Source organism: Strigops habroptila, chromosome 4 (assembly GCF_004027225.2).
Source record: "Strigops habroptila isolate Jane chromosome 4, bStrHab1.2.pri, whole genome shotgun sequence".
In the NCBI taxonomy this organism is placed as follows: domain Eukaryota; kingdom Metazoa; phylum Chordata; class Aves; order Psittaciformes; family Psittacidae; genus Strigops; species Strigops habroptila.
In genome coordinates, this window is record NC_046358.1 from 18926896 (window position 1) to 18953241 (window position 26346).

A 26346-nucleotide genomic window follows, 5' to 3' on the forward strand; every position below is an offset into this window, starting at 1 on the left:
GAGGTCAGTGTTTCTTTTCCAACGAGCTTCCATGTTGTTTGTAAACACTGACATTACAATTAAGCACAAAGAAGCATTCTAGTGTTTAAATAGAAAGTAGGAAAAAGGGACATTTCAGTTTCTGGCAATGGCATATTTGACAGTGCTATATTTAAGTAGGATTTAAGCTTTTTTAAAAAAGCAGTTAAAAACCTAGGGATCAGAATGCCAGGTCATATTTTTTATTAGTTGTAATAGTGTCTCAGATGATTATTACATTGTGCATCGTTTATTTCTGTAACTGAGGTTCTGTGTATGGATGTACAGTCCCATTGGATCTTGCAATTGCAAATTTTAAAGCAAATCATGGTTTTGGCTGTCTTAGAAATATATTATCCACAGTTCCCACTTTGCTGTTTTGTAACCAATAACAGAATAATACGGATTTCTAACAGAGAAATGTTCCTATCAGCATGACAGGGATATAAGAACACGGGGTACACTCTTAGTCTCATCATATATGAAATTCCTGATATATAAAATAGATTATTTTGTGTAAGGCTGTTGTTTCTCTAAACTAAAAAGAACAGCACATCATTTAAAAATGTTTTGCTGAATAAACAGCCATAAGTAAACGCGCTCATAAGTATCCATTTGGCATTTTTCACAGACTGAAGAGGCAAAAGAGGAATTTAATGATCACGCTGAAGATGTAGACAAAATAAATCAGATCTGCAAAAATCTTCAATTCCAGCTCAATAAAATGAGAAGCTTTGAGGAGCCTCCGTTCGAGAATGAGGCTAACGTTATTGTGGACAGATGGCTGGATGTATGTAAAAAGTAAATTATCAGGGTGGTCTTATCTGTTATGCATTATAGTAATTGATTCTGACGCGTGTGTAATATTTGTAATAAATTAAGGGCAAAGATTCTTAAGAGATAAATCCAAGTGTTTACCAGAGCAAACCTTGTAGAGCGGCTATTGGCGTAATGTTTCTCGTTTTTCAGGTAGTTTATATCATGGGTGCTCCTTGACAATAAATAATTCTAGGAAATGCAGAAAGGCAAAATTTGTGGTTTCTGCATGAATCTGTAAGCTTCCATAACAACTTCTGTGGATTTAGACTTTGGAGACAATCTGGAGAATTACAGTGGCGGTGCTTTTGGTGAGAAATATCTGCCACTGTCAATCTAAGCAGTGCATCAATACTGAGATTAGATGGTATTTACTGAGAGTAGATAAACATTAATAAGCAAGGCTCCTTCCTAAACCTGCCCTAAAACTGGCAAGCTGCTGTTGTGATTGGTATGTTTGGTGACATGTGTGGCAGGGATTTAAATATCTTCTCCATGACCAGTTCACTGTGAAGGCACGAGATTTTTTTCCCTTGCTGCACTTGTTGTTTTTGTGGGTGGTTTCATTTCGCTCTGATTTTATTATGCTGATTTTGCTTTTAGAATAGAACTCTCATTTTGAAATCCGCGTGTGTTTTCTGTATATAAATCTCATGGTAGATCAATGAAAAAACTGAAAACTACTGTGATAATTTGGGAAGAGCACAGGCTTTGTGGGACAAACTTCTTAGTTTATCTGGCACAATCGACGCTTGGGCACATGCAGAACTTAAGAACGCAGAAGGCCGATGTCTGACTGAAGAGAACCTTACGCAGCTGAAGGTAAGTTGAATGGAAATTTTTTACTCTTAACACTGCATTGATATGGACTTCGGACTGTAAACATGCACATCACATAGAAATATCAGCACTGCAAAAGCAGAGGAAGTTGTAACATTTGCAATTGTATATGCATGGGTAGTTTCGCTCAAGACACTGTATAATATATTGGGCTACAAGTCTTGGAAACTAATAAACAGAGTATATGTATACTAAATAGTTTGAAATTAATGCAACACTGCAAATGCTGCTTTAGACTACAAAAGCCCCTCATTCCTTTGTGCTGTACATACAGCAAAGGCGGCCTGGGAAGCTTGTAGTCTAGAGTACAATGGTGCAAATTTTCCTAGTGCCTAGAGAGAAAAGAGAAGAACTTGTGTATAGGCTAGTGATTAGTTTTCTAGCGAGAAATTGCCTATTAGTGAAGATACTGGAGCCTCAGAAATGATCGGGCAATGCGTGGATCAGGAAGAGGTTGCAGAGGTGGCTTATTTGCTCCTGCAATCTTTGTTCCGGTGCGCTCCCCAGCAAACATAGTGCAGCCTTAGTAGTGGCTGACCGATAAAGGTCTCCAGGGGCTGCACCAGCAGAGCCTGGGCTGTCCATGCCCCTTTTGCACAGATAGTAGCTTTAACTCTTGGTATCAGGGTGCAGTTGGGTGTGAAAACATATGCACAAGCTCTGTGCCATTGAAAAGCCTCACATACAGGGGTAAATAGTTATATTTCTGACTTTAGATCAATAACTGACCAGCTATGCCACTTTGTTGGCATATACTAGCTATATGCCAGTATCTACTAAACAAAAATATTTTCCTGCTTGCATAGGGTTGAGACATAAATATATCCCATATATGCTTGTGTGAAAATATGCATGTGTTTTTTTCTCAGTGTTTACACACTACAAATGCCCTGGTTTTAATTACACTTATTTGTGGCATTACTGCTACTGTTAGCACAGAGCACAGCTCATTTGTTTTAATTTGCAGAGCAGTAAAAAGCCAAGATGTTCTTTGTATATAGAGATCTTCGCAATGAACCAGTAGTATAAATACTGTGCAGAGGTTGATATTTTGTCACATTGTTATTGCCTTTACCACTGTATTGTTGGAATTTACCTGGGGTAGTTCAGGACCTTGATGGCTCCAATAAAAACACACCAGCTGGCAACTGCACCTAAGAGCCATTTTGTTACCTGGAAACTGCTTAAGCCCGGCATGATGTGACCATGCCCCCGGCGTGCCTCTGCTGGTGCTTAGGAAGGGCTGTGCTAGAGGTGGCTGCGCTAAGGTTCCTCCGCTGCTCATCTGCGAGAGGATAGTTCTCAAAAGAGAGGAGACAAGAGGGCAAGGGAGAGAGAAACCGTGTTTCCTATGAGCTACTATAAAAGCAGAATGGAGGAGAGAAAACCGAACTCTGCACTGGGTTTTTTGTAGAATGATTTGAAGTGCGGAGGGCCTCGGGTTCGCTTGTCCATTTACTATTATTTCTTCTGTTGTTGATCCTGAACCATGTCTACATTAATGTTAATTAAAAAAAACAACTGTTGCAGTAGGTATCATGTTATGTAGGGTTGAAACCCAGGGTCCCTTGTGACGACCCACCAGAGCACTGGTGCATGGGCTTTCAAGAAGCCTGCCACCAAAGAAAAGAGTAATGAATTATTTGACTGTATACTTAAAGATAATTTAAGTATAAATAATGTGAGATAAGTCCTGCTTTCTCCTGTAGCAAGTATGCAAATGGGAACTCTTTTAAGGGCTGCAGCACATGAACAGATTTGACGATTGCTTGAAGAGAAACTGCGAAGGAGTACTTTGTCCTGAGAGACTCTGAAATATCAGTTTGGGAATATGAGACAATGTGGCTATCCTGTTTCATAAGTTGAACCTGGTATTTTACTTCCACATTACTGGCTTGTTCCAAGATCCAAGATCAAATGAGTAGAGGTCTTTTCATATACAAAGGATCTATGTTAAAAAAGTGCTTACAGCATGGCTTGTATTTTATCAAGTCCTTACCAAAGTGTATCATCAGGATGCCAATTCTTGACTATAACATCTGAGAATATCCCTCTTTAATAGTAGCAGCAAGAAATAAACATGAAATTAAAGATTATTTTCTCGCAAATGTATTTTGGTTAATATAGAGTAAGTTATTCTATAATAAATAAATAATAATAAATATAATTATAAAATAAAGATTGTTAAGTTTATGCTAGATTTGCATTAGCAACTGCTTTGCCTGAGAAAGAGTTTTTCTGACTCTAATACAAGAAAAAGTCTGAATTGTTAAAATGAAAATCAGGATATGCACCGGTTGTGGGAGCTCTATATGCCACAGTGCAGAATCAGAATATCAGCAATGTAATTTTCTAAGAGAAAGATGGAAATTTAATTTGGGGGAAACACAGTTACCGATGTGTTTTTCCACCTTTAGGCATGCTTACAAGCCCAAGAGGAGAAACTGCAGAAATTTGACAACACAGTGGCTGAAATAGAGGAACTTTTGAATAGTAATGAACCTCCACTGGAGCTACAGGTATGGAGAAACTTTTACAGCTAATACACCAGTACTCATTACTAAAGCCCTGCTTCTAGTATCATCTTTGCCACAGTCATTTCTTGGTTTGACTTAAATCAAGCCAAAGAGAATTGGAAGCATTTTGTCGGCTATTAGCAGCGACTTTTCATTTGTTGTCTTTCTACAGCTGTTAGAACCAAACCTGTAGTTTTAAACACAAAGGCCTCTTTCAGTCTTGTGCCTTTTAGAGACTTAGACCTGACCCAACTGTTTTGCAGACCTGCTGAAAGAGGCCAATATGAGTGATATCTGGCTTTTAGCTATTGGCCAGGAACAGTGGGCCTCATCACCCTTTGGGGATCCCAGCGACTCAGCATGCTGACTGCCTGTTCTAAACTGTACCTTTACCTGGATATGGCTTAAGATAGCTTAGTAGCGTGTAGCTATTTGCATAGAGTGGTGTTTTTCCTGTGATGTTTTCCTTTGGGATATCACAGGGAAATCAACATCTTTTTGTGTTAACTTCACACAGCAAAGAATAAATTATCCTCCACTGCTTGAGACCATGTTAGCCTACCTTGACCCTGTACCAGTTGCCTAAACATCTGATCCCCATGTCTGTCAGATGCACCTTGAGCTTGACCCGATTTGCCTATTTGTGTGTTTATCCTCAGCAGGCAGTGAACTCAGAGGAAATTCACTGGGTAAAGTGATCTGAGGAGCTTAGGAAAGGACTCAGCAGCATTATACTGTGCACACTGCTCCTTGAGAGCACCAGATGCCCTTGAGTTGCTGTCTCGCAAATCTGCACAAGCCTTAAGGACAAGGTTAAGGACCTATTGTTCCTTGTGACTGATCTGAGCCAGAGCTCCTTACCTTTCTGCTCTCCTTGCCTGGTTTTTTGGATTGGCATGGGGAATTTGCCCTGGTGGGATCACTGCAGGGAGGTGTGTTACAGAGCGAGCTGGCACCCTCTTTTTCATGGTAGCCAAAGTGCAGGTCAGGCCTTCAACCAGCTGAGAGTAGACTGACAAATAAATTTGTTAGTAAAGCAGCACCAGTAAATGCATCACTAATAAAGATGAAATCAGCCATGCTCAGAAAAGCAGGGCTTAAATACTATTATTTTTGAATTTGTGGAGTCGGAGGGAAAAAAACTGGAACAAACTGTGATTGAAACATCTGTATTTAAGATAATTTCATTGCTTTTTATTTCTATCATGGAGTTCAGTGATATTCTAGGAAATCAATCAGCTATAGTTTAACTATGTTTTATTTCCAATTTCAAGGTTATCAGATCATCTGTTGTGCAAAAAATGGAGCTAATAAAAGAGCTCTTGTCAACGAAGCGGGGGACCAGCGAACTCAGCGTGAATACAGCAGAACTAAAAGGAGACCTTGATTTGGCCAAGACACAGATAGGAATGACTGAATCACTTTTAAAAGCTTTATCTCCTTCTGACACCTTAGAGATCTTTACTAAGTTAGAGGTAGCGTGCCACAAATTATGCATCTTTTATAATTCTTTTCATAATTTCTCTCCTGGGCGAGACTTCATAAGTATTTCTCCTATGTATGTTGCAAAGTGCTAGAATAACTCAAGTGAAGAGCCTGGCTTGAATATTTCCTTAAGCTTTCCTTAAGCTGCGAGAAGCGCGAAAGAAAGACTGTTTTCACTGGGTGTTATGAGATGTAGTTAGTTAACCCTTGCAGCTACTGCAAATAGTTAGTGACGGGCACGACAACAGTGTACCATCCACTTCACTATATATACATGTTGAAGCAGGAGTGGGGATACTAGGTTATATTTTTTCCAAGACTGGGTAACACACAGAGGTTGCCTTTGTGCAAGGGAAGCTCCCAGTGGGCAATTTGAGCCAACTTTTCATTGGAAGAGAGGAATAAAGCTGCTTCCTGCTTGGAGGTTGAAGGCTGGCAAGATTTAAGCCTCCTGTTGAGGAGTGGATTATGCACATTCTGGGTGTCAGACTGCTAGTGTTTGGGGCAGTGAAACTGCAGGCATTGGAAGAAAGATATTTTTTAAATTAATTCTCTCAGCTCCCTCTAAGTTGTTTTTCAACCCACGGGGACTTGACATACAGAGTAAGGCATTTAGGGGGAATAATAACTATGGCAGCTAAGGCATTATAGCGTCTAGGTATTACATTCTCTGGAACACACTATAGTACTGTGAACTTCACATACTTATTTTGTGTGATGCCAAAATATGCAAGAGTGAATATATGTGCGATTATGTATGCATACAGATGCATACGCACTGCTCAAGGAGAGTTTAGTGCTTGTGTCTACCTATTTGATTGCCTTATTAATTCAATATGCTTTAAGAAATTATTTTGGCACATAGGCAGGACTAATAAACCCTTTTGCAGAACTCTATAGTTTGTACAACAGCAGCTCTGTACAGGGAACTTCTGCTTGCACTTCAACATTTTCTTTGTAACAGTTATCCTTTTTTTTTTTTTAAATTCAGGAGATACACCAGAAAATTCTGCAACAGGAACACTATGTGACATTACTCCAAGAAGAGACAGATTGTCCTGATGTGGATGAATTAAATAAGCAGCTTAAATGTGTCACTGATTTATTTAATAAGAAGAAACATGTGTTTCAAGATCACTTTATTGGTGTTCTGAACCGTAAGCAAACACATTTCACATTAACATAGGTTTATAGGTTTATATTGACCATCATAATCTCGTAAAGGTTATACAATTAATTTATTTTTGGTTCAGTGTCTGAAACTGTTTCAATATCTCAAGCAGCTTCAGGGTTCTGAACAAGATAAAGGTTTGGATAAAAATGGCTTTTGATTCCAAAAAACCACTCAATCTGAATCAAAGTGTTTTGTTTCTTGTTTTTACATGTAAAAGAGTAGATAGAGGAAATATAAATCATAATTCAGGAAAAAATGTCAGAACATTACATTAAAAAATACAAAAATCAAAATGTTTTCATTTTTCCAGTAATTTTTTATTTAATCTCAGTTATGAGAATGAATAGCATTATTAGTTGCTTTTTGTTTTATACAGACACAGGGTTGTGCAGGTATAGAATTAGACCCAAAGGTAGTCTCATCTTCAGATAGTTTTTGAGTGATATTTATTTGTATGGAAATGATAAGAGTTGCCAGTAGGCAAACCCGGGGAAGCAGACTGTCCTTCCCAAATGAACAGGTATGTTTATTGTCAATTAATGTTGGGTAAAAAAAAAGTATGAACTACAGCATTTTCTATCACGTTTCCTGGTGTGAAAAGCAACCTTTGACAGTAGCACTGACAAATGCAATTACATATTGTCTGAAATCTTCATGTTAAATGGGATTTTCTTTTACACAATACAGTTAATGAAGAAAATTGGAATGTATCTTTTTTTCAGGTCAGTGCAAGAATTTTAATGACTGGTTCAGCAGCACTCAGCTGTCTTTGAAGGACTGCTTTGACCCCTCAGAAACAAAACCCAAACTGGAAGAAAGACTGCAGAGGCTAAAGGTAAAGTATTAAAATGTTCAAATTTCTAAAGCTGACTGTACTCTAAGTTTTACTTTTTTACACAGGAGACTGAGTTCATCTCACAGGAGTGAGTTCATCTACAGTACTTTTGTAACTTGAGGCTGAAATCATATTTCTTGTAACTTAAAGCATTACATCAGTAAGTAGAATGAAAATGAACTTTCAAACGGAGTATCAGTGTTCATGTTCAGACATAGCTGGGCAAGTGAGAGACAGGACAGTAGTTAGTGAAAGTCAATGGACCAAGTACTTCAGTGTGCAAACAAATAGGTGGAGTGTAAAATTAAATTCTAACCCCTATTAAACTCAAATGTGAAAAATTTGTATTCACTTTGTTGTAGCCAGATTTTCACTCTAAGTGAGACAGAATCAACAGAAAAGAGGTGGGAAAGTCACAACATCTGTGAGCAGCAGTCACAGTTAAGCAACAGAAGATGACATAGTGATGTCAGTGCTAGATTTGAATGCTGCTCGCCTATTTCTTCTGTGTATATTTGTGCTGTAGAGAGGAAAACCCAAGTCATTTGCCTTGCTTTCTCTTTGTTTTGCGAACAGCAACTTTTCCATTTACAAGTGGAATCATCAGCAAACTGTGAATTAACATATATTCCTTTTCAGGAACTGGAATTGCTGTAGAAAATATTGTGGAGATAACAGGAATTGAAGAACTCTTGTAACATAAATATCTATTATATAACAGAAAATTTGACAAATGCATCTTGTGTTTGTGCTCTTATTCAGCACTTCCTAACATCTGAAGGTAAAGACAGAGATATCCAAGAGGTTAAAACTTTATTGAATAAAGTGAAGCATTACTTGCCCAAAGCAAGCATTAACCACCTTAACAGCCGTGTGAGAGATCAAGAAGCAGAACTACAAAGACTGATCTCCAAGTGTCAGAAACGGGCAAAGGAACTTGGTGCTTCTCTCCAGCAGCTCAGTAGGTAGGGAACTAATGTAGTTTCTGACATTTTAATCACAAGGGATGTAAAATGATGCATTATTAAACAGCCATAGTGAATGGCAAATAACCCTGCTTTTTATTAAAGATGGATTTTAATAAAGGGTAAGGAGTGTTTTGTTGTACGCTTCATGTGTTTTTTCTCTTCATAGTAGACTCAGTGTTATATGGGACTCTGTGCTTACGGATAGTCTCGGCGACATGAACTGAAATACTTCAAATTAAGCTTGTGCTTAAAACTTTGCGTGATGAGGCACATTAGGTTACTTTATCAGGAAAACACTGCTGTCAGCAGGGTTTAGTCATGTAATGCCTCTCGTTTTGACCTATGTCTGTATTTATATTCTCTTTAGCCTTGAAGAAAGTAGTAAAGTCTTGGAAGGATGGCTCACTGCTCAGGAAGAAAAACTGAAAGAGGTCAAAAACGATGAGACAAAATTCGAAAACTTTTATAAAACACTGTTAATGCAGAGGTATTGTTTTCTTTGGTCTCTATCTAAGAACTGTCTTCTAAAGAAGAAATTGTTAAAACAAATAGATGTTTATTAATTTTTTGGTTTTTTTCAGAAAACCATTTGACTCCATGGCTCAGCTTGTAAATTCCTTGAGGGAGGCTGGGCTAACAGCATATGAAACTGTTTCAGAAGCCAGTGATCTTATTAGTAGATACCAGACACTGATAACACATGTAAGTGAAATGGCAGGGAATTCTGAGAGACTTCATGTGGAAGGACAAAACTTTGAAGAACTTGCCCAGGATGTTTCTTGCTGGATCAAAAAGCTCGAGGAGGCTGTTAATAAGCTGAGTTCACAGGAAAGCGAGTTGCCATCAGACGAAAGGATTAATCAGATAAAGGTATCTGGTAAAATGTATTCCTTTTCCACTTCATAGTTCATGCTAGTATCAGGGGAATGTTTTATGAGTCAATACTTCGTCAAAGATACTGTCTCTGCTGGTTGCCTGTGGGTTTGCGACTTGTGTGAGGGCAGAAAAGTGTGTTTGGTGAGTTGATTGATTTGGTTTTGTGTAGTTTATTACTTATATAAGATGAGATTCTCTGTTGCATGTCTGGGTGGAGCAGCATCAAGGTTGTGTGCCTTCCCATCATAGCCTACTCCAGAGGTGGAGAGGGAGGTCAGTAATGTGGCTGGGACATCTATCGTGGCTTCTCAGGTGTGCTTCAGTGCCATTGTGCTGTGCTGCTCCACTGCCTGGGTGGGTTTCTCAGGCCCCTTTGGTGTCTCCCCTCTCTGACTACTTAGGATAAGGATGCTGCGTTTTACATGTTTCATTCTGTGGAATCGGTGGTATTGTGACAAATCTCTTTCTTTCTCTAAGATTTGGAGCATTTGTTTTTTATTTGTCAGCATAAAACTGTGGGTTGGTTTTGGGTTTTTTTTTTATGTAGAGAATAATTAATAAATCAGCTCTATTATCCCAGACATTCTAAAACTAGGTGATCTGTCCATTTATGTATCAATTATGTAATATATTGGAAGGAGAATTCTTTTGTCTTGAACAGCAGTGTACAAAGTATGAACAAATCCTTGGTAGTACCTTCTCTTTTGTAACCAAAAATAGTTGTGGATGTACTGCTTCTGCTTCTTGTTTAATACAGGAAATCACAGCTCTCAAAGATGCAGGAGAGGCCAAAATACAGACCATGGTAGCTCTAGGAGAAACTTTAATAAGAAATGAAAAAAATAAGAAGCCAATGGTTCAGCAGACTGTTTCTGAGCTCCAGAACAAGTGGGAAAGCACCTGTCAGCTAGCCACTGAATATAGAAGGTAATGTGGAATTTGCCAAGAGGCAATTCTGTACGGACTTTCTTCTTGTCTTCCCGTACCAATTACATTGAATTTGTGTTCTTTGGGGGCAGAACAAGATACCTACAGAAATACTTGTCTTTCTGCAGTGTTGTGGAGGGGCAGTTTGGATTGAAAGGTCGAGTGGGGGGTGTAGCCAGGAGGTGTAAGGGATGTGGCAGGACAGCTGATGGGATCTATCATCACATTCCCTTTCGATACTGAAGTAGCTCAGCCACTCCTGTAGGAAAATTTTAAAAAACTCAAATTTGCACCCAATGCTCATTGTTTCATTAGAGTGTGCAGTGAGGGTGCACTGATTTAACCACTGCGGTGGCCCTTGCCTGCTCTGTACCCCCAGCGTGGTCCCCAGCAGACATGGGATCTACTTTTCCACAGATTTTTACTGTTTCGGAAGAGAGTTTGGGGTAAATCCAAGAGGCTGGGATTTCTAAATTGTTTTTAAAGCCTGTTTTATTCTGGCTCTCTGAGAGGCTTTCTTGGCTGTAGCAGCTGGTATTAAGTTAGCAAAGGCACTTTAGTGTTGCTGGCACTATGGCAACTGTGTTTGAGAGCCAGACTGATCCTTTAAAACATACCAGATGATTTCAGGTGTGTTGTATAAACATAAACTTGCACATACAGACACTTTCAAGGTATTTGTTTGCTGTAACCTCCTTGAACCAGCTTTAACTAAAATCACTGGGAACTGCTATATACTTTTTAAAAAATGTCCAGGGAATGAATTACTGAACCAAGTATTTTTGAGAATATTCAGTTGCCTTCTCTTATTACTGAGCGCTCAGGACAAGCAATACAAGCGGCATTCAGAAAGGTAGAGCATTGGCTGTATTGGATCCAATACAGCAGAATGCAGAGCACCCTCTTCGCAAAATGTTGGAGGCAGGAGATGGGGTGTTCAGTACGTCTGAAGAGATGTTCAGGGCCTTGCAGGATCAGATCTGTGAATAACAGGTGTGACATGGTAATGGCAGCAGTGTGAAGCTGGAATAGGGAACCTGAAGCAAGAGTACTTAACATATGTGAGGCTAACACTTTATTTCTCATTTGCAAAAAAAAATACAAAAGTGGCAAAAAATGACACACTTAAGCTTTGCTTTTGTCCTCACTTATGCTCATGTACTTTACGGAATTGTAACCAGACACTATTTATTTGGATTTGTTTGTGTGGGATTGTATTTTCAAATGTTGGCATTTAAGTTCCATCTGGAAAATATCTGAGCTTCATCACTAAATGTGAACATACAAATGTTACTTTTGTCTCACTGCTCATAGTTGCATATTTCCTGTGGACAAATGCAACTTGTTCACCTGCAGCAGGCCAGCATGCATGCTTATAAAGCACACAGTCTGCAATCCAATGTCAAGATCAGGAAAGTAGGCACTGGATTGTGTTAACATGACCCATATTCCGTATGCTGGTTTTGTTATCTGTATCTCTAAAACACTCTTCCACCCTGGTTCTCAACTAATGCAATGTGTATCTTCTACAGAACATTCCCTTTCAGGAGACTGTCACAAGAAGGTGTCAGAGAAAATGGATTCATAGCCATATTGTAGCTTTTAAACAGAACTGCTGCTGTAAGGAAAAGTGGAAAAATACAAAGCATGAGCATCGTGTCTCAGATGCTACAAATTAGGTGCTAGGTTAAGCTTTAAGCAGGTTGGTCACTTCACCTGCATTTAAGTCCAGTTCAGTAACTTTAGTAATTTAAAACCTGAAAAAAAAAGTGTTCATTATGCTTAAGTTCATTCTAATGGTTGACTTGTTCACAGTTTGACATTTTCTAGGAAATTAATACAAATTTTTTAATACTATTAAACACAGTATTTTTTCTTAGCCCTCCAGATCAGCTTCAGTTCAACAGGGAACAATATGAGCAAAACAAAAAAGATCTGAGACTGGCTTTAACCAAACTGGAGAAACAGCAACAAGAGATAGGTTTTGACCTTCAGCCTGGTTTGCAGGAGAAGCAAGTTCAGCTGGCAAACTATGCCAGCCTCCTGCAGAAAGCAGAAGACTTGACTTCCCTATTTAATGAATTAAAAAGCCAAGAAGATCACCTACAGGGTCACGCTGGGGATCCCTGCTTCACAGAGTTGGAATGGTTGGAATTAAAGCAACAACATGAAAATCTGCTTAGCCAGCTACAGGTTGGAACCTCACTCTCTTTCCTTACAGGATTATTGGTATGCCTGTTGATTGCAGTTCCCACTGTTTGCCTGTAGTGCCATTCAGGTAGCAAGTTTATAGGTAAAACTGGGAATTGGAAGTTCCTCTGTAGGACAGGGAATTCCCCCACCTCTCCCACAGTGGGGAAAAGAGCACCAGAAGCTCATATTTTTCACTACTTGTGCTTCGCAGAGACATAAATTTAAACAAATGAAACCATGGTAAGTATGAAGAACATTTTGTACCTGTATAAACAAATTCAGATAGCTGTAATGTGAAGCATTTGTTCCTATAAACTTCAAGCCACAGTAGGTTGGTTGGGTTTTTTTCCTTTTGGAAGGATGAATGGCTTTTCCTGCATCTTGCTTGTTATTGGTTCCATCCAGTTTAGTGCAAATTGCATTTGCACCCTGTGTGGCACTCTGCATCTAATCTTTCATCAGGTTTTGAATAGCAGACATCACTTTTAGAGGTATGTTCTTATGGAGTGCAAACTCTTCTGCTTCCTGGTACTAATGAACATTTTGTTCTTGGGGGAGGCCATGATGTGCTGGGAAGAGGGCCAGGTATTTTTTTGTGCACCTGTAGTTAGCTAGGTATTTTGTGGGAAGCAAGTTTTTTGTGCTGCAGAGCTCCTGGGAAAGCTGTAATAGTCTGTGGATGAATTATATTTGTTCAAGCTAATGGTGGACTAATCCTAGAAATTCCTTGGTTTCTAGACCATAGTGCAGACATTGGAAAGTCATGTTCAAGAGCACCAGCAGTTTCAGGATATGGTATCAGGCCTGAGCACTGAGCTGAAAACTCTCTCTGAGAAGCTTGCTGATTGTGAAGGTCCAGCAATAGAGCAACCATCAGCTGAGCAAACCCAGTTGAAATCACAGGTATGCTGCACATTATGCATCATGGAGAAAGTGAGTCCGTGTCCTAGGGGCTCGTACAGACGATCACATTTATTAACATGAACTGCTAATGTGTCAAACCAAAAAGAAGTAAGAAATCTTTCCAAAATATAAAGTATATGTTATATTCATTTTATCAAGATAATCGTAGGCCTAAACCCAGTCTTAATGGACTGAGTGGACTTTTATTGTCAGCTGAACTGAAGGTAGAATTGTCCTAGCTCAAGCACACAGACTTCTTCAGTTTGGTTGTTTGGTTTGGGGTTTTTTGTTGTTGTTTTTTGATTTTTATGGGGTTTTTTTCTTTTCTCTCTGGGCATAACTAGGAAAGAGATTAAATTTGGTGTTAGTAGGTGTTTTTAAATTAGCCAAAGCAGAAAGCTTAGGAAGATGTTGGTGAACATTTTAAGTGTCCTTCACACATGAGCGTTTGCTTGCGCTTTGTTTGCGCTTTGGCAGATTGGATAATGGTCTTGTAGCTGTGAGCATAGAGAGCTACTGAAAGCTGAAACAATAGCTCAGATATGGATCACTGCAATTCCTCATTGTCTAGTATTTGCTGTACCTCTAACAAGGAAAAAGGAGTAAGAGAGGGTGGGGATTATTTGCTCAGAACTTGGAAAGATCACCGTGCACCTCACAGCATACTGTCTGATTATTTTATCATTGTCTTGATGCTTATAGCTTCAGGTGTTCTCTGCTCATAAAAATGGCTAAGTCTAGATGTACTTTTCAGCACAGTTTGTTGTTCACAACAAATGTTTATGATTTTAATGATTGACTTTAGATCTTAACATTAAGTATATTGAGTGAGGATACTTTCCAATAAAATGTTTCTTTGTGTTTAAAGGAACAACAAGGACCTCTTAGTCAATGCGAAGACACGTTAAAGAAGATTCTGGTTTTAGCAGAAACCATTAAACAAAACACCTCTTCACCAGGACAGAAGTTTATTAAGGATGAGATTGAAATACTTCAGAGTGAACACAGAAGTCTGGAAGAGAGACTTGAAAATGTCAAGCAAAAGAAAGAAAATATTTTCAGTGGAGCCCTTGAGTTAAAAGATGAGTTTGGTGCTGAAATACAAATGAAAGATACAGCAGATACAATGTTGAAGAGGGAGATACAGATCACTTCTGATACTCCTGTTGCTGCAGAAGAGACCCCCACAGCACTGGAGTTAAAGGAGCCTTTGGAAATGCATGATGTGAGTGTATTTGTTGACAGTAATGACAGTAGAAGACGGGTTAAAGAGGCATCTGTCTCTTAGATGCACCCTTTATTTCATTGAAATTAAGCCTTCTGTAAATACATGTGTATAAAAATCAAAGATGTGGAGAAGAACTCCCTTAACTTGTCATAAGAAGTCTGTAACAAGCCAGTAATGTCTATTCAAAAGTGTAGTACAGCTTTCTCTTGCACTTAGTTAGAGCAGGTATCCTTGGTCAGGACACAGAGGGAGAAGGTGTATAGGTGAGAAAATTGCAGATACACTTCTGCTGAAGAACTCTGAGAACTTCTTTTAAACCAGTAAGGCTTGTTTACAACTGCAGCACAATATTTGTCCTGTTTGTTTTCCTAGATATTTTTTGCCATTCAGAGATTTAATGGTAAAATACAATATTTACAATCACACAAGCAGGTTTTCCTTGATATCATTTCTCTTAGGGTCAAGATGTAAATGGAAATATGCCTGGGAAAGAGAAGCAAAATGATCCACTTTTGGAGGAAAACAGCGTATTGTCAGACAGCCTTTTGCAGGGCGTTCATCAAAGCAACGATAAATTGGGGCAGACTATTCAGGTGCCTGACCAATATGTTCCAATACATGTCAGTGTATATATATCCGTGTGTGTCTGTCTGTTCACTAGAAATGCATATGTAATTCCTTAAAATTTGTAGTCTTACAGAGACTTAATTTATTTATCTGATGAAAGGAATAATAAATTATCTTCTCCAAATTATCCCTTCAGCCTTGCACATAAGAAGCGTGCGAGTGATCAATGTGATGATCTCTATAAGCCCCCAGGGCTTGGACCCACTTTCTTCATGATGCAAAACCTGCAACATACCTGTGATTTCAACAGGTTTTGTCAACTGCGTGGTGACAAATGAGAGGTAGTGAGAGGTCACTAACCTGGAACTGCTGATCTTTAGGGGACATAAAGACATTCAGACTGTAAATAACTTCACATGCACAAAGCTGAGGGAACAATTTGGAGAACTCTCTCCTTGACCTGGCAATTGAGTGGTAACAGCAGTAGGGAGAGATGACCATCAAAATATGAGAGTGGAAACCATCTGTACTGGCATTTCTGGAGAAAGAGCAAGATCAATAGTTAAAAGTTGCCAAATGTGTCTAAATAGAAACTTCTATGACAGTATTAAAAATTATGTGAGCACTTACTCCAGTTCAGTTTCTCCTGAAACTCTTCATAGTGATTAAGGTCCTGATATGGCTAACTGATCTGAGCAGGTGTTGCTAAGAGACTCTGGGTTTGGGTTACCTCAGCTTTTTCCTTCATTCATTGAGTTAACTGAAGATAGACAGCTTGTGGAGTGTGTCATTCCTTCGTAAACTTGGATTTTTGGACTTTGACTTTTACTAGTTGTGAACATTTTGTATTTTTCAAATCAGGGGGATGCTGATAAAGAGAGCCCAAGAATGGACAAACATGATAGGGTCCAAGAGGAAGTTCTGGACAATGCAGTTCAGGGTGGTGAAGCAGAACTGGAAAGACATCAGGATGATGTTGATATTGAAGGTGATGAAACAAGAAAGGCAACCCATGCAGCAGAGGTAACTGGGCAGGAGATTACACAACAGTGACTGAATCTGAGGGTATATGTAGTGGGGATGATATCTCTAATAAATAGTAAAAACTTCAAGTTACATCAGGCTATTTTTGTCTGTTGTGCTGTTTACTTAGAATGCAATAACTCTCTGAACCCTTTCCTGTACATTTAAAATTAGGATGGAGGGATTTATTTTTTTTTTTCATTAGTGGCTTGCTGAGGATATTGCATTCTGAGCCACCTGGATGTATTGTGAAGTCATCTTACCATTTTGCTTGAATACTGTTATTTTGCTTGAGTCTCATTTATGTAGATTTCTCATTTACGTATTCTGCATGTATGAGGCTGCATTTGCTGTGTCCTGTTCTATGCATGCTGATACAAGGGGAATTTTGATAGACTAGAGCAGCGTTTAGGAGTTGGAACCATAATGAGTGGGAAGAGGCTAAGTTCATGCTGGAGATAAAAAGCCTAAGAGGGGTATAAGCAGTGTAGTTGTGATGAGATGGAGCGCAGTATGCACTCATGAGCTGGCTGAGAGTTAGGGTAAATTTATTTATTCTGGTTGTTCTGGGCTACTTTCAGTACATCTGAATTGTAGCCACTAGCTCAAATATCTGTGCAGCACGGACAGGCCTCTGATGCTGTGCTCTCCCCCATGCTCATACTGTAAGGATTTGCCATTCTTTATTTTGTGTGGGTGGCTGTTTTATTTTATCTGTCTCCAGATGATAAACAAACTCAGGCAGAACTTACAGTCAGCAAATACCTTAGCATGTACATACAGCAAATCCCCAGGCTGCCCATGGGAATATCCTGCCTGGTAATCAGCTGGGTGTCTTAACCACAGACTGTCTACGGTACGAGATTGGAGCTTCAGGAAAAAGCTAAACCTTCTAAAAAATGCATTCAAGACTGCAACCAGGAGTACACAGTTCAAGGTCTATGCTGGGAATAATCTGCATAGGTCAGAGCAGTTACATAGGTCAGAGGAGTTACATCTGCAACTTTTCTAAAAATTTGTAGCAAAATTATAGCACTGCTTCTTCTAAATGGTTTCCTTTTCCATAACCCTGCCCGCTATAAATTGAGATGTAACTGTGGTTTTCCTCATCTACCTGCAATTATGGGCTTTGTAACTTTGTCATCTCGAGCACTGCTTGAATATTTAGTTGTTTGGGTTTTTTTTCATTTCTCACAAAAAAGGAGAAACGTAGTGATGTCAAGAATCAATCATATACAGAAGACATGGAGCAGGTTCAACAAAGGGTGTGCCAGAAAAGTCGAGTCTCAGAATCTCCTGCGGCTGAGAAAGATGGTCTGGAACCTAACCCCTCAGTTTTTGCACATGAGGTAACCCACATTCTGTTATTTCAAGCTAAATTTGTCAGTCATTGCCTTTTTTGTTTCCACATGAGCTTCAGCTGAAGTTCTGTTATAAAAGAAGAGGAATTATTGTCACATCAAAATCGAGACCATTGTGTGTAGTTCTGCTTTATGTCCATGGTACTTTGCAAACTTTAGCCACATCATATTTTTCAGTGGATCTGTTCAAAAAGAGAAATACTGGTTTTCAGAGCCATCATAAACAATCTTTATGATATTTAGAGTTTTTACTTAAACTATTAGTCAATGCAACTTATTTCCATGTTATTGTAGTTAGCTGTGATAGTTTTGCCATCATAAGGAGGGTAGATCAGAAAAATGAAATCCAAGTGTGATCCAGCATAAGAAAATAAATGAAATAAAGAGAGAAAGGAGAATGAATTCAAGCTGAATGGATAACAAGGTACATTACTAAATGACATTATTAAGTCTGTTATTCTTGAAGAGTAAGGGTGTTGCATCCGAAGTGTCACATGACTTCTGATCCATGGTCACCACATTCTTAAATTGAAAATAAGGCCAGATGTAATCTTCACAGTTAAATCTATAGGCAGGTCCACTGCTGGCCTGTCCATTGTTTGGTCTTGCCTGGGACTTGCACATCTCCTCTAACTGGAAACCCCAACAAAATCTCCCAAAGGTCTTGGGAGTCTGGGGAGCCCCGCTGACTGGAAGCTAGCCAGTGTTATTCGGATTTACAAGAACAGGGTGAGGGAAGACCCAGGAAACTACAGACCTGTTAGTCTAACCCTCAGTTCCTGGAAAAATTGTGGAGATCATCATAATGGGTACTATTGAAAAGCATTTAAAGAACAATGGAATCATCATTGAATCATTTAGGTTGGGAAAGACCTTTAAGTCCATCGAGTCCAACTGTTAACCTAACACTGCCAAGCCCACCATTAAACCATGTTCTAAGTGCTGCATCTACACGTCTTTTAAGCACCTCTAGGGATGGTCACTCCACCACTTCCCTGGGCAGTCTGTTCCAATATTTGACAATCCATTTGATTGAGACATTTTTCCAAATATCCAATCTAAACCCCCCTGGCACAGCTTGAGGCCATTCTTATTGCTTGTTACTTGGGAGAAGAAACTAACACTCACCTTGCTACAACCTCCTTTCATGTAGTTGTAGAGAGCAAGAAGGTCTCCCTTGAGTCTCCTTTCTTCCAGGATAAACAGCCTCAGTTCCCTCAGCCACTCCTCGTAAGACTTGTGCTCTAGACCCTTCATCAGCTTCATTGCCCTTCTTTGGACACACTCCAGCACCTCAATGTCTTTCTTGTAGCCAGGGTCCCAAAACTGAACATAGTATTCCAGGCATGGCCTCACCAGTGCTGAGTACAGGGAGAAAGTCACTTCCTTAGTCCTGCTGACCACGCTATTAATGATACAAGCCAGGATGCTGTTGGCCTCATTGGCCACCTGTGCACACTGCTGGCTTATGTTCAGCTGGCTGTTGAATGGGATCTGGGGATGCTGTTTGACACCAAGCTAAATATGAATATGTAGTGTGCCCTGCAGTGCCAGGGCAAACTGCATCGTGGGATGAATTAAACACAGCCAGTCAAAAGAGGTGATTATCCTGCTGTATTTAGCATTGGTGTGGCCTGACCTTGAATACTGTGTGCAGTCCTGGGCCCCAGATTTGAGAAGGATGTGAAGGTCCTTGAATGCATCCAGAGGAGACCAACAAAGCTTGTGAAAGGGCTGGAAGAAATGTCCTATTAGGAGCAGCTATGGACTTTGGGCTTGTCTAGTTTGGAGAAAAGGAGGCTGAGGGGTGACCTCATTACTCTGTACAGCTTCCTGAGGAGGCGAAGTGCAGAGGGCGGTGCTGATCTCTGGTATCCGTGATGGCATGCATGGGAATGGTTCAGAGCTGCACCAGGAGAGGTTTAGACTGGACATTAGGAAGCATTTCTTTACCAAGAGGGTGGTCAAAAACTGAACTGGCTTCCTAGAGAGGTGGTTGATGCCTGTCAGTTTTTAAGAGTCATTTGGACAGTGCCCTTATTAACACGCTTTAACTTTTGGTCAGCCCTGAAGTGGTCAGGCAGTTGGACTAGGTGATGGCTATAGGTACCTTCCAACTGAAAATATTGTATTCTATTCTAAATTGACTGATTTTTCACTTCTAAATGTGATCTTTAAGTGTGTGTATTGAATCAACTTGGGGCTTGCAAAGAGAAGGAGAAGTAGGTTTTGCTGATTTCCTGAGGAAGATGTTAGATAAAAAAAGGATTTAGACTGAGGGCTATGCCCTAGCCTGAAGGCAGTCATGTTTTGGCAGTTTCCCGTGGGCCTGCACTGCGAAGAGTCAGCAGAGGAGCCCTGGCTTTGTGCCTGAAGGACAGTAGCTGGTTAACAACTCCCATGCTCTTACCTTCTCATATTTTCATCCCTCTCCAACCATCTGATGGACTGAAAACCTATGGGAAACATTAAAACTAGTGTTTGGGGAGATTGACACTATCATGTGTATGTGGGGAGGCAGCGCCATAGTATATGTTGAGAACATCATGAAACAAGCAAAATGTCTACATAGCAGTCCTGAGATTTTTCTTAGTGTCAGGACACTTACTTTACTGTGTGTTTTGATGTGTTTATATTTCAGTCTAGTAAAGTGGATTTACTCCTCACTCTGTGATAGCTTACCTGAGTTTTTCAGCTTACTTCAGTTCAATGGCACTCCAAAGTCTCCTAAGATGAAATCTTATGTGTGAATTCATACAGCTGTTACAGATGTTTACACAGAGAAATGGAAAAGTTCTCTGATGGACCATTTTATGAGTGGCCCACTTCAGTTTTGACTGAAAATAACCAAAAGAGTTCAAATGAATAAAGTTATTCTTTTCTGATAATGTCTACAATGTGCTACCTGTTTCCCACAATTGGAAGCAGGTATATTTTGGATAGCTCATGACCCACAGGGAGACAGAGGTAGCAATAGCTTACAAGGGATACAGCTGCTGGGATAGCTGGCTGCTTCCTAGTAAAATAATCTAGAGTATCAATACAGTAAATTTATCAAACAAGAATATGTCATTGTTGCTCGTTTTATATGTTGGTACTATGGACAAGCTCACACTGTAGTCATATCTGTATATTTGTATGCATTCACTCACATTAAGTCTGTACATGAAACACATCACAGTTTTCACCAGGTATAGGCAGAAGGTAAGCACAGAAAGATTTTTAAGGTATTGCCATGTGACAATAAGCCTGTGACATTTCATTTGTATTGTTGTCTGCCATAGCTGAAGCTGATTTAGAGGATTACATTTTGCGTCTGAACTGGGGCTGGCTGAGAGTATCCACTTGGGCAACCTCAGCTCAGCTGATGGGCTGTTAAACCTGGCACATCCCAAGTGACTTGTCCTTCTGTCATTGTGGGTATTGATGTGCCAGGATGTGGTTCAGGAGCCCCCCATTCCCTTCCTCCCCACCCCAATTGAGACATGGCTCCCTAACACTCTTGTCTTACCCCTGATGTCAGATAGCACTTGTGGTAGTAGCAGCCATGGCTTCGTGTCGCAGTTAAGCTGCTTCATGCATGAGTTGCCCCGTGAAGAATAGTTGAAGAAAGGGTCCTGGTGAAGGCTGCAGCAGTGTGTCAAGGCAGGTGCTGAGCAGAAGGAATGTAGGTGTGAGGAGAGGCTAAAGGCCTATGAATGTATAAGGAAGAGGGGAAAAAGACAGGATAGATGTGTGAATATATCAGTAGCAAAGGTGGGTGCAGGGAGAATGTTATTTGAAAGTGGGGATACCAGAGTTTCAAATTTAAAATGATGGGCAGAAATTACATACATAGCTATCTGAGCAGTGCTGGTAAGCTGGGGTGACCACAAAGGTGGGGAGCTGTGGTGGAGGTTCCAGCCTCTGGGTCCTGGCTGACCCACGGAGGCTGTGGGGGAAGCCACCGCAGGAATTAGGCATGACTTAAACATGTGAAGCCAAGTGTTGCAATCAGAAAACTTTCTGGTTTAGGACCTTCAGAAATAAGAATCCTGTTTTGTGTTGTAGGACACAGATGCAGAAGTGGTTGTCCAGAAGGAGCTACTTCCTGAAGTGCAAGTAAACACTGAATATTTTGAAGAGGAACAAAAGGTCAATGAGCTGAAAAATGAAGTGGCTGAACTGGATATCGTGCTTATAAACGAACAACTAAAAGAGCTGGAGGTATGGAAATTGCAAAGCCATTCCTCATTGTTAATGTAGCCATACACTTACAGAATTATGATTCACTTGGGCAAAATGAAATTGTTTCATATTGTCCTATCTGAAGTTTGACTGCATGACTAGTCAGTTTGTCCACCAGGTAATCTACAAACACTGTGCCTTAATGCAAGTATGTCCATGTAAATACCATATTTTGTGCCGCTATTCTAGAGTGCAGTAGTAGATACACTTATGATTGCACATGTGCTTCCATGATGTGCACAGGCATGCATGTTCATTTGCATGTGAATGAACAAGCATATATTTGTAGATATATCAGTATTTAACTGTATTTTGTGTTGAAAGCTGGAAGTGTTTTAAGATCCTCTTTTAATCCCCTCTCTGTGGTGGGCTTGATTGTAGAATTTGCAAACTGAACTGGAAACATGGAAGGCAAAATCTTTGTGTCATAGTCAAGAAGCTTTTCCCAATGCAACAGGATCAAACAGAGCAGGGCTGCAAACCACAGATTCTACGGTGCCCTGCTGGGACAGGCTGCTTCAAGAACTTGATGCTGTTAAGGCAGTGAAGCAACAACAGTGCTGTTTAATTAATGAATACCAGAAAAATCTTTCTGCTGCACAGTCCTCGATGAAAAATCTGTCAACAGAAAAAGACAACATAAAACTGTAAGTATAGTTGAGGGTTTCTGATGATAGGTTGCAGAACAAATGTGGTCCTAGACTGAACTTTGTGCCGTACTTGAATAATGCTCAGCAAGAGCACAGTGTTTTATCCATCTCATTAATGTTACGTAGCAAGAGAAGTCTCATTGGTTTGTAAATTTTAAGAACCTTAAACAGAAGCATTTTTGGTGGTTCTCTGCTATTCTTTAGCAACATCTACTTTTTTTTATTTTTTAGGCAAAACAAAGAAATGGCTGCTGTGCTAAAAACCTGTATAAAAGCCATATTAAAATAATTTTTAAAAAATATGGCAGATGTGGAATATTAATTTTTCTTTAAGGACTCGTCAGTTCTAATTTTTCCTGAGTGAAATATCTCGTTACTCTGAAAATTAACCTTATTTGATAGAAAGAATTCTGTGGCAGTAAGTCAGTCTACGGTACCAGTTCAGAGATAACCAATGAACACAAAATAATTAGCATCTTTTATGAATTAGCCTTCAAAACATGAATTAGCCTATCATTCACAATAATGTATCACAGTAATTTTAAAATCTTTAAAATAATCTTATAAAATTGTTAATTTGCAGCAAAGAGATTGACAAAAATAAAAATCTAGCTGCTAAATGTAGTTTAGGTGGAAATTTCAAAATACTCTTGGAAATAAAAGATGAGTAGATAAACTCCTCCAAATTAATCTTGAATGAATTGGAAGTTTTGAAGTTTTTCTTATAACTAAGCTTTATCTTCATCATAAATCAGAAATTACCATAAAATGTTAATTCACTTAGAGATGAACAAACACTATTGTTGATATTTAAAATCTTATTTATTGTAACTTTAAAGGAAGGCTACATTCCTTTAGGAAATCACACATTCTGTATTAACAAATACTGAATTTTAGAGAATATAAATTAGAATATACCTTTCCTGCAGAGTTATCTAGAAATAACTAATGCTGTACAGATAAGCAAGAAATAATGATACTGAAACGGTGGTTAGGCAATTTGTGAGAGAACATTGAGAGATACATATGATTAAGTGAATAAAGTGAGTGAATAATTTTCTAAACACTGAAATTCTTCTTTAAAAATGTGTCTATTCCATGTTTTAAGAGTTTGATTTTGTGGTTTGTTTTTTTTTTTAAACACTACTCATATTTTTGGCAGGGGCCCTATGAACAACACAGTTCTTCTGGAGAAAATTAAGGCATGCATAGAGTCCTTAAAAAAAGAAAGAGATGTCTTAAACCAGTTGAAAACTCAGCAAGAAAGTTTGTCTGAACATTTAACATGCATGGATAAAGTGTTAACTGAAAGCCAAATGAGGCAACTGGAGCAATGGTGGCAACACATGGAACAAACAGTGCAAAAGAAACATGATCAAGTTGTAGCAGAAATCGATGAATTTAACCTACTTATGGATAAAGCACGGGATATTCAGAGACTGATACAAGAACAGTATGTACAAGCAGAGTTATATTCCTCGGCTGCAGGAAAAGCCAATTACCCTGTACTTTGGACTACAGAGGTACAGGACATTAAACATGGTCTTTCTCTATTGAAAAGAAGGATTGAACTGCAGATGAAAAGAATTTGGAGTGATCAAGAGAAGGTAGCTTTGGAGAACTCTATACATGATCTGCAGAGCAAATTGGAAGCATTATCAGCGCAGCAAACTCTTCAAGAGGATGTTCAGATCACTGGTCCTGCTCTCATGAAAAATGAAATTATGAAGAAGCTGAAAGAAAATATTTCATGGGTCAAAGATTCACTGTCCTCTCTTGATCAAAAAGCAGCACTTTTTCCCAGTGATGTTAAATCACAAATCAGAAGTTGTCAGCTTATGATCACAGAAGTTCTAAACAGAGAGCCTGTGATTTTATCACTGGATTATGGGCTCCAGCACATCATTCCCAGCTTAAAGCCAGAGGAGAGCTCTGATATGACCTTCCTTTTACAAACATTGCAGAATTCGTACAAGGCTCTTGTTTTAAAATCAGCTCAAAGATTACAGCACCTAGAGCTCCAGCTGGAGGAGAGGCAAAAACTTATTGAAGAAGTAGAAAAAGTTCACTGTCAGCTTCGAAATGCTGAGATACTTGCCAGGCCTGACATGAACCAAAGCAGCACATGGTCAGAATTAATCAATCAACAAGCCATTTTAAAGGAGATTTTAAAGGACGTACAGGAAATAGAAGGGCTTATCTCATCCCACTGTAAAGAGAGCCAGGTCACAGCTGGGGAACTGAGCCTGTCTGAACAACTGTTTTTGATTGATCAGTTAAGAAGTCTGAAGAACAGAGCAAGGAAGACACAGAGGCAAATTCAGAGTAAACTTCATGAAGTAGAAAAAAAGATAGTTGTCTACAAAGAGTTTGCTGAAGGAGTAACTTTACTGCAGCGAGATCTTAATGATCTACATTCTGGGGAAATGAACGTGGAAGAAGATAAATTATTAGGTGCCCAGCTGGAAGTGAAGGATAAATGCAAAGCACTTCAAGAAAAAGTAATAGCTTTTCAATCCAATTTGTCACAAATAATGAAGTACAAAGAAATCTTTGAATGCGTAGGTTTAAAATGGGACTCACTGCAGCTGGATGAATTGCAAACTAATTTTTTAAAAATTAAAAACAAAATTAAAGGGAAGATAATACATTTTGATAATGTTGTTAGGGAATATGATAAGATTCAAGCATTGCTAAATGAAATCCAGACTGTGATATCCACTGTAAGAAAAGAAGCTAACATCCTAAATGATAGCTCTAGCTCTTCTCCTGCTGAGAATCTTATATCTGCCCAGATTCTGTTTCAGACAGTTCAGCAAATCTTGTGCTTAATCCAGGAGGCAGCAAATCAAATAAACAAAAATGAGGTCTTTGATACACCATTCAAAGAATCCAAGAGGAAAGAAATAAAGAGCCTGGAGAAAGATGTTGAGGAATTGAATCAGTTTCTTCAAAACTTGGTCTCTGGTCTCCAGTGTGTAAACAAGGAAGACAGCCAAAATGAAGCAGAACATCTATTCCACATCGTAAAGCATATTCAATTAGAGCTCCAGCAGCCACTTCTGGTAGATATAAAAACAATGCAGTATGAAAAGATAAGATGGGAAGCAATTCAGGATATGATCCAAGCAAAGTTTTCTGCTATTAAATGTATAATGGAAAAAGAGAGGGAAAAACAAGAAGAAAAATCTCTTGCTGCTGGTATAGATACAAAATTAGAGACACTGCAAGATCATGAAATACAACTGAAGACAGACATTGCTGCCCATGTTGTAAGTATATTTAATAAAAGTAAGATATGGCTATATGTCTTTTCCCAATAATTAGATGATGCGTTCGTGACTGTAGCATTTATATTTTCATATCCTCCTTTTTTATGTTTTATATCCTCCTTTCATTCTAATAACTGAATTGGTTCATGGTCTTCTTTGCATTGGGAGCTATGATGGGAATCATGATAAAAACTAAGGATACAGAAAAATTAGTTTTATTCAATTTGGTTATAATCAAGCAGTGGGGATTAGCATAAGAAAAGAAAAGTAAAAGGGAGGAAGGAAAAGGTTGTGTTGAAATATTGAGCTGAAGAGAGACTGGGTGCAATTTTCCTGGGATTATCCTTGGGACTGATTTTGTGGTGACAATGATAAAAAAACCCCAGAAGTTCCTTGTTTCTACTATAAAGAAAAAGCTTATAAGTTGGGAATGATCAAGGAGAGTAAAACACAGGTAAAACCGATGG

General features: G+C 39.1%; 1 protein-coding gene across 2 annotated transcripts in view; it reads left to right on the plus strand.

Moving 5' to 3' along the window:
- The window catches only part of SYNE2 (spectrin repeat containing nuclear envelope protein 2), a 188542-nt gene that overhangs the window by 57595 nt on the left and 104601 nt on the right, over positions 1-26346 (plus strand). For both annotated transcript variants that reach the window (XM_030482846.1, XM_030482847.1), the window contains 19 exons: positions 650-808; positions 1495-1656; positions 4092-4193; positions 5465-5665; positions 6667-6832; positions 7572-7684; positions 8447-8649; positions 9020-9139; positions 9234-9522; positions 10286-10455; positions 12336-12648; positions 13387-13551; positions 14420-14776; positions 15238-15372; positions 16208-16369; positions 17572-17718; positions 21781-21936; positions 22339-22604; positions 23770-25879. In XM_030482846.1, coding sequence (XP_030338706.1) covers positions 650-808; positions 1495-1656; positions 4092-4193; positions 5465-5665; positions 6667-6832; positions 7572-7684; positions 8447-8649; positions 9020-9139; positions 9234-9522; positions 10286-10455; positions 12336-12648; positions 13387-13551; positions 14420-14776; positions 15238-15372; positions 16208-16369; positions 17572-17718; positions 21781-21936; positions 22339-22604; positions 23770-25879 — 5496 coding nt within the window. The remainder of the gene's footprint in view (positions 1-649; positions 809-1494; positions 1657-4091; positions 4194-5464; positions 5666-6666; positions 6833-7571; positions 7685-8446; positions 8650-9019; positions 9140-9233; positions 9523-10285; positions 10456-12335; positions 12649-13386; positions 13552-14419; positions 14777-15237; positions 15373-16207; positions 16370-17571; positions 17719-21780; positions 21937-22338; positions 22605-23769; positions 25880-26346) is intronic.